The sequence below is a fragment of the Chelonia mydas genome, chromosome 10 (assembly GCF_015237465.2).
Source record: "Chelonia mydas isolate rCheMyd1 chromosome 10, rCheMyd1.pri.v2, whole genome shotgun sequence".
Lineage (NCBI taxonomy): Eukaryota > Metazoa > Chordata > Testudines > Cheloniidae > Chelonia > Chelonia mydas.
The window spans coordinates 46343786-46356366 of NC_051250.2; the positions used below are offsets into that span (position 1 = coordinate 46343786).

At 49.0% G+C, this 12581-nt stretch overlaps 1 protein-coding gene across 1 annotated transcript; it reads left to right on the forward strand.

Annotated features, from left to right (window-relative positions):
- Window positions 1-322: 322 nt before the first annotated feature.
- CPLX3 (complexin 3) lies at window positions 323-12376 on the forward strand. Its single transcript, XM_007065865.4, has 3 exons — window positions 323-857; window positions 2600-2687; window positions 11149-12376. The coding sequence occupies exons 1-3, from the start codon at window positions 697-699 to the stop codon at window positions 11371-11373; spliced, it is 474 nt and encodes a 157-aa protein (XP_007065927.2). The 5' UTR covers window positions 323-696; the 3' UTR covers window positions 11374-12376.
- The last annotated feature ends 205 nt before the right edge of the window (window positions 12377-12581 follow it).

Here is a 12581-nt window from a genome sequence, read left to right on the forward strand (position 1 = left end):
AGGCTGGATTTGACTTTTGGCTGGTGATTCCCTTTGCCCGCTGTTCGCCATAGCGATGCGCTGCCGAACGGTCAGACATCTCCATCTATTCGCTCTCGTTCCCAGCCACACACACGCTGCCGCCAGGGTGTGAAAAAAGCCTCCCCGATGTTCACTCGCTCGCCTCCGCCCCATGTTTTAGCTGCACGGGGCGAGGGCGAGGGTTGTAAGCAGGAGCCCGGGGCTGGAGCCATGTGGTCTGCTGGCGTCACACCAGTAAACAAGTTAATCCTCCTTTCCAAAGGGGCGTGGTGGGCGGGGCGGGCCGGGGGAGCGAGGGGGCAGAGTAAAGCTTGGGGAGGCTGCGAGTTGAGCTCAGACTCGCCCAGCACCGCTGGAGTCGCGTTCCCCTAGAGAAGGGGGGGAGCCCTCTCCCCGCTCCGGCCCACACGCAACCCCGCGCGGCTGGAGCTGTCCACGCGTTGCGGTGCTGAACCTTGCCCGGGAGCCCGTCGAGCGCACCCCAGCGAGGCGCTGGCCGCGCGAGGCGGAGGCGCTCGGAGCTGTCCATCGGCTGCGGTGCTGACCCGGGGCCGCTCGTCCATGGCAGGCGGAGCGCGGCTGGTCTGAGCCCGGGCGCCGAGAGCCGAGCGGACGCCGAGCGCTCCAGCCGCGCCGCTGCTTCTCGCTCAGCCGAGCCCCAGCGCCCGCCCCGCCATGGCGTTCATGGTGAAGTCCATGGTGGGCGGCCAGCTGAAGAGCCTGGCCGGGGGGCTGGGCGGCGAGGAGAAGGGGGATGGCGAGAAGTCCCCGGCCGAAGCCCAGGGGATGACGCGGGAGGAGTATGAAGAATACCAGAAGCAGCTAGTGGAGGAAAAGTAAGTGCGGAGCGCGCCTGGGGGGGCTGGCGGTGTGTGACCCTTCTGGCCACCTCATCTCCCGCGTGGGGCAGGTGCCCTCGGACCGTGGGAGCCCTTCACCCACCTTCTCTGCTCGCCTGAGGGGCTTTCCCTTCGGGAGCAGGTTAGAGAAAGCCTGGTAAGATTCATGCCCCCTGCCCCCTCCCAAAAATGTCAGAGGCGTCCGGGCTTCTCGCTCAATGCATCGAGGGGCTCCTGGCCGGCAAATCGGGACTGCCCCACAGGGGAGATGCCAGGCAGGAACCCCCTCCAAATGGCAAGGGAGCATGGAAAACGCGGGGTGTGGTGGAGAGGGGAAGTCCGGGAAATTCCCCAGCGCCTCCGCCTCTACAGCAGCGCCGAGCCCGACCAGGCATGCAGCTGACTCAGGACTCCTGTGACCCAGCAAACCGGCGGGCTGCCGCTGAATTAGGCTCATTGTCCCTAGCTGATTAGGCTAAACGCCCAGCTCCCCCCGTGGCCGACCGCGCGGCGGGGCTGTAGCTAACTTCAGCGCGCCCTCAACCCCCCGAGTGTCCGTGGGTCGAAACTCGCGGTGCAGCCAGCGTAGACCTGCCGTTTGGGAAGCGGGGCCGGGGGAGGGGGGGTCTTGGGTTGGGTGGGTGGTTTACACCCAGGGCTCGCAGATGGCCGCCTTGCCTTTGCCTTCTCAAAGGAAACGCCAAGCGGCAGAAGACATCGCCGTAAATAGGTTCAAATGGCTGTGGAAGGCGGGGAATTTTAGTTTTAATGGCACCCGTTATCTTTTAATCCGCTTTCGCATCGGCGGGATGGGTTTGTCTTCTCCTCCCGGGCCACCTTCCGCTACCGTCATTTTTTATGGCGCTCCCCCGAAGTTTGTTTTGGTGTCTCTGGTTCCTGCTTTTTGGGCGGAGGCTGGCGGACGTCTGTAGGTGCTGAAGGGGTTGGGCGTGAAATCGCATGCCCAAGGGCGTCACCGCAATCTGGGCCAGATTGTAGTCAGGCTTCCTCCGCACACGCAGAGCCTTCAAACCTGACAGAAACAAGCCTGGAGAAAGCGCCTCCCTTACCCCCCACCTGCCCAATAGGGCTGCAGTCTGGTCACTGAATTTGTCCAGGCCCGCTTGCTGCACTGCTCAAACTGGACTCATGCAGTGATTGATTTCTGTGGCAATGAAATTCAGGTGCAAAGGTAATTGACGTGAAGAAAGAAATAAGCAAGCTGAAGAGACGGTTGTGTCCATTTCCAGCTTTCTAGCCTCCAGTTGGCTGACCATTAAATAAACTAAAGTTAGGAGGATCCTGAGAGATGGCCCAAAATAGCTGCAAACCCTGGGAGGTTCATCGATGTATTTGTTCTTGACGGTAAACACTGGCCGGTTTTTTTCCTCAAGTGTTATGTGCTGATTAGATTGTGTATAATGTCCAGGCAGGCGTTTGCAATAGAAACTGGCAGTAAACTCCTTCCCCTGCTGCTGCTGTATTCCCCTGTGTGTGGCTGTAGGAGACAGAGGCTCAGGTGGGGGAAGCCTCTTCTGGATGCCAGTTGGAAAGCAGCCTTCAAGCCCCATCTGGCGAATTAAGACCTGTTCACGTCAGATCAGGGCTTCCATTCAGTGCATGCGGGAGCTCAGGGAATGGGCATTAGTGACCTGCATTGGACACCTCCTCACCCAACCCGGCCTAGCGAGCGGAACGGGAGCAGGCTGACAGCCTTTGTTTTCTAATGTTGTTTCCAGGATGGAAAGGGATGCCCAGTTCACCCAGCGCAAAGCAGAGAGAGCCACGCTCCGGACCCACTTTAGAGACAAGTACCGGCTCCCCAAGGTAAAGAGCGAGGCGCGCTCACCAGCTCTGTGGCCTTGTCAGCAGCCCTGCATTCAAGGGGAACACTCTGAATTCCAGCTCATGGCTCCTCAAGAGCATTCTTTCCAACTGCTTGTCTCTGGGCTGGCTACCAGCTAGGCACCAGGATGGGGGTACAGGAGGTAGGATTCCTGCCCCACACCACCCCCACGCTCTTGGGGAAGCATGAGCTCAGAGAGGGGATCAGCCCTGGGCCTGGCTGCTTGTGTCCTATTTACAGCTGAGTAAGGCTTTGCATTCCTACGAACCACTCTACTCTAGTCAGTTTCCCAGGAGGATAATACTTCCACTAAGGCAAGACTCTGTGCTTCTAGTCACATCCTCTCTCACTCAGCCTTCCTCTATCCACAAGCCTTTCTACTGCAATTGATTGCCCTGCTGCTTCCCTTGTCTACCTACCTGTCTACCAGCCCAGACTCATTTGGGGCACTAAGGGGTAACCCATCAGCTAGAAAAATGTCTTTGCTATCGCAGGCTTGGCACATGTCTGGTGCTCATCACCAGGGTGGATGGAGATGCTGGAACTGGTGCAGTTCTTTCTATATCACTTTATATTTAAAGTTTATCAGGCATCCAACTGGGGGGAAAAAACAGAAACTCACAAAAAGGGCCACAACTCAGAGAAACATTGTCTAATTTTAACCAAAATTGGCAGAAAGTTTTGAAATACAATTGATAATGCAACCACATACTCAAAATAGTACAGGTGGTATATTTTATCATTTTCCCATCTTCCCCCACCCCTTTGGTTAAAACAAAAATCTGTAGTTGCACGACAATATGAGCTTGTTTGTACCATGTAATACATTGTCATTATTTGTAGAATGGACTAATTTGAGAAATGTTTTTCTGTCTGTTATTTTTCTGAAGCTATGCAGATAATAAGGCCCCTACCCCTTAATTATAAAACATGGTTATCTGCTCAGCTGGAGATGAAAGTCTAAAGCACTCATGGTACAACTGTAAGAACATAAGAAGGGCCATATTGGGTCAGACTAAAGATCCATCTAGCCCCGTATCCTGTCTTCGGACAGTGGCCAATGCCAGGTGCTTCAGAGGGAATGAATAGAACAGGGCAATTATCAAGTGATCCATCCCGTCACCCATTTCCAGTTTCTGGCAAACAGAGGCTAGGGACACCATTCCTGCCAATCCTGGCTAATAGCCATTGATGGACCTATCTGCCATGAATTTGTCTAATTCTTTTTTGAACCCTGTTATAATCTTGGCCTTCACAACATCCTCTGGCAAAAAGTTCCTCAGGTTGACTGTGAGTTGTGTGAAGAAATACTTCCTTTTGTTCATTTTAAACCTGCTTACTATTAATTTCATTTGGTGACCCCTCTCTCTTGTGTTATGAGAAGGAGTAAATAACACCTCCTTATTTACTTTCTCCACACCAGTCATGATTTTGTATCAATCATATCCCCCCCCCCAAGTTGTCTCTTTTCCAAGCTGAAAAGTCCCAGTCTTATCAATCTCTCCTCATATGGTAGCTGTTCCACACCCCTAATCATTTTTGTTGCCCTTTTCTGTACCTTTTCCAATGCCAATATATCTTTTTTAAGATGGGGTGACCAGAACTTAACGCAGTATTCAAGTAATTATTATCGTCTTACTATCATTGACTACAATGACAATATCTGTAAATCGCTTTAAGTAATGACTCTTAGAAGAAGGGCTTAGAAAGTCTTGTCTGATGTATCGTGTGCATAACAAAGTATAACCATGTATGCTTACATAACCCCGCCATATAACTATGAGCCACTAAATGGCTAATGCAACACCCCTTCGAGCAATATTTACTCACTAAAATAGTCCCCACGATTTGCAGATAGTTGAAGCATTTTTACTCCCCCTTAGAATCTGTGTCTGATGCGTTCAACACGCTGTTTGTTGCTGCACTCGGCCCTGCCACGGCTGCATGCACCAGAGCGCACCAAAGCTTCCCTGTTGTACTTGCATCTCCCTGTTGCACAGGTCCTCTCACAGCCACACTGCACAAAGGTGAGGGTGGCTTCTGGAGCAGGTGCCAACACCATCATTTTAGGAACAAGCTGTCCCCTGCTATCCATCACCCATCTGTTATTGACAGGGGACACAAAGATACTGAGCTGGTGCATGATTCCATATGTGTGACTGATCATTAGCATGTGTCAGGTGCTGCCTGAAGGAGGCCATTGTTGGTGGCAGTTTCTCATTTGTTTTGTCCTGAGCAAACAACGGGTAGTGCCCATTATGCAGAGATGCTTCCTTCTTATCACACTGTAACAAAGATACCAGTGAGACAGAGGCTGCTGCCTCTGAAAAAAGCAGCAACGGGCTGGACTGCAGTTAGCTACCTTCAAATCTTCCTAATATCCTGAGCAAGGACTACTTGATTCAGCTACTGCTTGGGTCCCCATTACCTCTCTGGTGAGGTCAGGTCTGTCCATGCCATGAATTCAAAGTAATGGGCCTAATTCAATAAGCCATCAACAGGCAGAGACGAAGCTACCTCCTGGACTGTCAGATCATCTTTGATGTGTGACCATGGCTGAGTGTTTCTGCTCTTTGCCCTCAAAACTGCTCATCCTGTGAGTGATGGGAGCAGGCTTATAAATGACAGCCTGCAGTTAGGTTACTGACACACCACAGCTGGTATTTCCCACTTGTTCTTGGGATGGGAAGAATCATGTTTCTTTTGCACAAAGCTAAGGGGGAAATGAGCAGTGTTCATACAGAATGTATCTCACTCGCCTTCCCCTGAGATGACCAACACACAACTCCGACGGCCAAGAATCCGAGCACCGTTCGACTGTCCCTTTGGTTCTACAAAGTGGTGCTGTTGTGAGCCAGACATGGAATGCCAGATACTCTATAGGTCACAGGCAGAGTAAGACTGGCTTGGAAATGTATATGCTAGGAGAAGGCTTTGGGTACCATGTGTGTGGTGCAAATTTGAGGTCATGGTCAAGGGGCGCCTGGGATACAACTCCCTTCCTGGCAAATGACTTGTGTTTAATTTTAAAATGCTGTAAAATGAAAATGCAGAGGCAGATTGGTTTGAGACCTGGTATGCCCGATGAAGACCCAAAATAGCATCTGGGGTACAGTTTGGGGGGTCATTTGGTGAATAGAGCTGCCCTTTCCCCTGCCCTGGCTTTATAACGAGAGAACTCCAGCAGCGTTTTAGGCGGTGGTACAGACAGCACTGATGCAGCAGGCATGCAGTGCTGAGCTGGGGCGTGAACTGAGCATGTGTGTGCCCAGAATTCAGGGGTGCTAAGCATGGGCACACAGACCACACCAAGGCACATAAAACCAGCTCCAAAAAGGGACATAGGAGGTTAAGTCCCAGTTTCAGGCACTGCTACGTCCTGCTAGGAACCAGATGCCTTGCTCATGCCTAAGCCCCAGCACAATTCTCAAACCAGGGGCAATAAGCAGGGCCCTGTAGGGCTTGCTTTGGTAGCCAGACTCATAGGCTACCTAATGCCATACAAGGTGGGGGGAGAGGAGATAGCCACCCTTAGACTGTAACTCAATGGTTGGGGTATGTACCCTGAATACAGGAGAGCCTGGGTCAATTTAATTCTCTGCCTGGTGTGCAGAAGGGATTTGACTAGAGAGCTGCCCTCGCTCAAGTGAGAGCCCTAATCACTGAACTAAGGGATCTTCTGATGTGGGCTCATCTCTTGTCAAATCTGTTCCACTTTAATTCCATAATGAACTATTGGGCCAGAGAGAGTGTGAGAATCATGCAGTGGGCCAGTGGGCCGGGTACTCACCCAGGCTCTGGGAGACTCTGGGTCAACCCCTGTTGCTTGCTGAGACAGGATTTGAACAGGGCTCTCCTACCTCACAAGTGACTGTCCTAACAGCTGGGTAATGACGTGTTCAGAAGTGGGGCTCCCGCAGGTTTTCCTGTTGCAGCTGTTTCACTTTAATTAAATATTAAGTGAGCCAAAGCAGCCACAAGTAGCCCTCTGTGCTTAGGGTGCTCTCCTAGCCTGTTGGAGACCCTAGTTTGATTCCTCCAGCTTCCTGATGAGGAAAAGCAATTTGAACAGCGAGCTCCCCTGGGCTTTAATTAAATATCAGTTGGGCAAAAACAAGCAAGAGTAGCCCTCTGTAGTGGTTAGGGTACTCGGGTGGGATGCTGAAGACCCTCGTTCAACTCCTCCAGCTGCCTGAGGAAAAACAAGTCATGAGCTCCTTCAATCTTTCCTGTTGAAGCTGGTCCACTTTAATTAAATATCAAAAGAGGAGCCTGGCATGAGAAGCCCTCTATAGCCCAGCAGTTAGGGCACTCAGCTGGGCTGTTGAAGACCCTGGTTCCATTCTCTTCTGTGTTTGAGGAGAAAGGGTGCAAACAGGGGTCTGCCACCTCAACTTCCCCCTTTTATTAAATATGTATTGGGTCACAGAAAACGTGTGAATCACTCTTGAACCCACAGCTAGGACACCTCCCTCCCCAGTCAGTAGCTCATCAGACAGCTCCCCAAAAGTCTTTGACTTGGTAGGGTTGGTGCACACCATTGGCAGAATCCTCATGATGTCAGTAATAGCTAATGTTGGCTCACAGGTGGCTGGTAACTCAACCATGGATAGATTTTTCTCCAGCCAAGACAGTGTGCAGTTCTTTGGGGTCTTTAGAGTTCTATCCAAGTTGAAGAGGGAAAGTGGAACAGGTGCCAGCTCACACTTCATCACACACTGGCTACCAACATCTCTGCGCTAGGCAACAACTGTCAGCTTGCGGGATATCTGACAATCAATAGTGGTCCCTTGTGCTGTCTGCTGCTTCTTTTGTTTGATTGTCTTGTTGAAATTACCAGTGATTTGAGATTAGACCTTTCTATGGGACCAAAGAGATCTATCTCACCCCTTTGCAGCCTACTGGTTACAAACTGCTTCCTTTCTTGTGGGCCATTCTCTCTTCTCATGCACAAAGTTTCTGCAGTTTCAGGTGGGGCCCCAGAAGAGGTTACAATGTTCACATGTGGCTGTCTGTCATCTGGGCTCATTCCAAGTTCAGGGCTAAAAGGAACTGTCATTCAGTCACAACTTTTCTAATATCTGGGACAGCAGTTTCATCTGCAGCCATGCGCTGTGTGGTAGCTTCTTGGTGGAGCTCTGTTGCTGAAGGCTGCATTCCACACATTTGTTTTGTCATAGCTGTTACAACTGCCTCAAAACGTGAAGTCAGGTAATACTTGGTCAGAGCCTTATCTTTTGTCAAAGATGATGATGCTTCCCACAGTCCTTGCTGAGAGATTGCTCGACGGCCATGTCACGCCATATGCCACTGAAAGGTCTGGCAGTCCAGTAGACTGCTCCTTGGCTATCAGCTAAGGCATGATATATAGCTGGCTTCTCCTCCTCCAGAAATCTGGCTTCTGCTACAGTTACACATCCCCACCTAGCATAATTTACGTGATCACACTGCAAATGTCTCAAGTTCCCTAGCCTTGTTATCATCTCTCTTTGCTGCTCTGTAATCTATCAGTAGCTGGGAGAAATCCATTACATAGTTCTCCCAGAACAGAAATGTATCTGAACAGATTGTTCCTTGGGTAACATAAATGTCCATGAGCTGATTGGGTTCTGTTCATGAAGTCTGCCACAGCATTCTGTGCTTCCACTCTGTCTTCTCTGTGTGCCTTCTCCACAGCTTCAAATGCTTCAACGAGGGTTTGAATTTTCTCCAAGATGTATCTCTCCCCATCTTCTCACCATTGTTCATGGAACGGCCAAGGGCCATCCATTTCAAGCAATTCATTGCCTCATTTATAAGTCTGTGGATTCCAACACCACAGTTATATGCTCTCCCTCTTAGAATATGGCTGATGGTAAAACCACCATAGTTGCTGGCTTCCACAAAGATGTCTTCAAACCCACTTTCCTGCATCACACTGCCTATATCACCCACAAAATTCATTGCACGATTCATGCCTCCCACATCAACGTGGTCATGGTTAAATTCCTTTTGATTCCTCCATTTAATAATCTGTGCTTTGCAGTAGATTGCTTCATCGTACACGACATAGGCCCAGTCTTGGCTCAGAGAGTGGAGCATCTCCTCAAAATATTTCATCATCATGGTATATGCTGCATTAACATCAGTTGCCAATGCAGGAATAACATAAGAACGGCCATACTGGGTCAGACCAAAGGTCCATCCAGCCCAGCATCCTGTCTACCAACAGTGGCCAATGCCAGGTACACCAGAGGGAATGAACCTAACAGGTAATGATCAAGTGATCTTTCTCCTGCCATCCATCTCCACCCTCTGACAAACAGAGGCTAGGGACACCATACCTTACCCAGCCTGGCTAATAGCCATTAATGGACTTAACCTCCATGAATTTATCCAGTTCTCTTTTAAACCCTGTTATAGTCCTAGCCTTCACAACCTCCTTAGGCAAGGAGTTCCACAGGTTGACTGTGAGCTGAGCGAAGAAGAACTTCCTTTTATTTGTTTTAAACCTGCTGCCCATTAATTTCATTTGGTGGATCATTGGACAATAGCCCATAGTCATAAAATATAAAATAGCAGACTGAAAAATATTTCAATATCAGTCCATTGTACAAATAATGACAAACATTTTGAGGTATTACATGGTAGAAACAAGCTCATACTGTTGTGTGACTACAGACTTTTGCTTTACCCAAAGGCCTAAAAGGACAAGAAAATGCATCAAATATATCACCTGGGGATAAATATTTCCCAAATTTTCCAAACCAGTACTGTTCTGAGTATATAATTGTGCTATCAATTGTATTTAGAAGGTTTCTGCCAATTTTGGTCAAAATTAGACAATGTATCTTGAAATTATGACCCTTTTTGTGATTTTTATGGTTTTCTTCAGATTGGCTCCCTGATGACATTTAAACATTACGTGATATAGAAAAACTGCACCACTACCAGCATCTCCATCTGCCCCGGTGATGACCACCAGATATGCACCTAATGTGAGAGCAATGCCATTTTTCTAACTGATGGGTTCCTCTAACTCATTAATCAGACCCCTTTTTATATCTGGCTGGTGGATTAGATACAATACCAGCTCTGCAGCCTCTTAAAAACCACAGTGCAACACTCTCACGCCTTCCCTACAGCTCTGAACCGGGAACCCTGTGCTGATGCTCACCTGCTAATGCCTAGCAATACCACTGCACTCTGCAGCCACCTGTCCGGCTGGCCAGAAGACAGCAGTCCCATTGAGTGGCAATTAGTAATAGGCCAACGTGTACATCTTTTTTTCTGGCAATCTGTCATGTGAGCCATTCTGCTGTACTGTCAACTCACCTTCTCCTGCTCAAAATCACTTTCTGTCTGCAAAGCCCCATTGTGCGGCTACTCTCACTGATCTGTTTCACCAGGGATTTGGCTGCTACCTCAATATAAATAGCAAATCAGGAGAAACTCCACTGAAGTCAGCCACTTGAGCCTAGATCCTCAAAGGTATTTAGGCACCTAATTCCCATTGATTTCATTGACAGTACAGTAACAATATCTTCCTTCAACCGGCATTGCCTCCCCCCTCCATTTCACCTGCTCTTTCTTAGGCTAATTCCTATTTTGGTACGTCTGCTTAGAGCTGTATGAATGATTCACTGGGAACAATTTAATCTACAAAAATTCAGCCTCCTTCTTTGTTCATGGACTAACTCAAGAGCTTAGGGTTAGGGTTTCTTTAAGTGCATTCAACAAAAAAGCGCTTTTTAAAAATTCTCTGACTTGATTGTGAATATTCTAAATTGCCCCGTGTTGATTTAGTTTTGAAAGGTCAGTTCAGTCCCTTAATATTGTTTCAGTGTCCCTAGTGGATAAACACACATGCACGTCTTATACACAGGGCAAAAATCATTTTCTACCACCATTAGTGACAGGTAAGTGGATCGCTCAGGGGTTTGTTTCTGTAAACACACAAGAGGGGGAAAGATGTTCAAAGTGAAGGAACACGTATTAATTCACGAGTCTCTCTGCCTCGTTCACCCAGCTCTCATTCGCATTGATATTTTTGTTCAAATACATAGTCTATTTTCTTCCGTGAATCTTTTCTGCAGTAGCTACTGACCCTCTCCAACTGTTGTGCCGACTCTTTCAAAGTCATCCTGTGGTTCGTCAGTGTATTGATGCTCCCAATCTGGTCCTGATTCAGCAGGTGACTTAAGACTGAGTAAAGTTAAGCATATGCTGAAATCCAGCACTACTCAGCAAAACATTGAGGCATATGTTCCACTCTCTTTGATTTCAGTTTGCAGAGTAGCAGCCGTGTTAGTCTTAATGCTGAGCAAGTGATTACGTTCAGTGCTGAACTGGGGCTTCTAATCTCGTCCACTTCCTACTTGTTCTCCTTCCTTATCTCTGTCCCAGAGCCTGATTCTGAACTACTCACTCATGCTCTTCTCTTTGATTGATGTGACCCTGTAGAATGAAACAGATGATAGTCAGATCCAGCTGGCAGGAGGGGACGTGGAGCTCCCAAAGGAGTTGGCCAAGATGATAGAGCAAGACAACGAGGAGGAAGAGGAAAAGGACTCTGTTATCGGACAGCTGACCAACATCCAGAACCTGGACCTTGATTCCCTGAAGGATAAAGCCCAGGCCACGCTAGAGGACCTGAAGCAGTCAGCTGAAAAGTGTTCTGTTATGTGACGCAGCTGGTTCCCTCGACATACCCCATTCTTTACCATATAATGTTGGGGGGAGGAGGGATGCAATGGATGGTCTGGGGGAAACGATGGTGTATGAAAATTAACCAGTGGGAACCCCACTGAGTTTGTCACCCTTACCTGTGTGAGTTGGATACCTTTTCTGAACCCATGCTCCGCCTAGATTCCCCCAAACAGACTTACGTGCCCTGTTCCTCTTGGAAGTGTGGTTTCCAGTGCGAGGCCGGGGTCGGGGGGCAGCACTGTCCTCCCCCAAGCACCCCTCCGGAGGTCGGATCTAAACCTGCCTGTGCCACTGCTCACGTGGGGGACCGCGTTCCTCTGTCCATTTGAATCTTTCAGTGCAGAAGGGCGGGAGGGTTGTGATGCGGGTTGCTGAACCATGCCTGTGAATGGGAGCAAAGAACCTCTTTAGAGGAGCAGACTGGCATTGCTGCTCTGCCTTCACTCCCATCTTGGTGAAGGAGATTTGGAGCAAACCTCCTGGAGGCGATGCCCGGTGTTCCCTTTGCTTTCCAGACACAAGCCGTGACAGGGAAATTTCCCACATCCACGTAACTAACGCCAAGAAATAATACAACTACTTTGCCTTGATAGCACCTTTCATGTATTGATCTCAAAGCACTTAGCAAAGGAAGGGACAGCTATATCGGTCCCATTTTAGAGAGGGGGAAACTGAGGCACAGAGCAGTTAGGCTATTTGCCCAAGTCAGTGGCAGGGTCAGGAATAGAGCCCAGACCAGTTGGGGCTCAGTCAGCTTAGACCACCATCGCCCTTCCGTGTAAGAAATGTCACTTATTGGAAATGCATTCAAATGCCGTGTCACTTCTACAGTATGGGGCCTACTCTGTGTAATGAGAGGAAAATCTATCTATACATTGTGATGTAACCATGCCAAGTTTTTGTCTGACTTTCTACCCCTTATATACCCTCCTTATTCTATGGTATTGATATAGCTGATGGAATAAATACCAGGAGATCTCTATGCATTTCTGTCTCACCAGTATCGCCATGCTAAAAAGATGGGTGGTGCAGCATGGGCCATTTTTTCCCCCCTGTACAGTCAGTGTTCTTTGTGCAGTAGCCAAGGATGGACTCAGCGAACTACCATAGACTGTGATCCCTTTTAAAAAGCATTAAGAACATAAGAACGGCCATACTGGGTCAGACCAAAGGTCCATCCAGCCCAC

Bases quoted from the DNA above. Each gene is read 5' to 3' on its own strand.
- CPLX3 (XM_007065865.4), top strand. From the start codon at position 697: ATGGCGTTCATGGTGAAGTCCATGGTGGGCGGCCAGCTGAAGAGCCTG. The intron at 858-2,599 runs GTAAGTGCGGAG...TGTTGTTTCCAG, and splicing joins AAGCAGCTAGTGGAGGAAAA to GATGGAAAGGGATGCCCAGT. The intron at 2,688-11,148 runs GTAAAGAGCGAG...GTGACCCTGTAG, and splicing joins ACAAGTACCGGCTCCCCAAG to AATGAAACAGATGATAGTCA.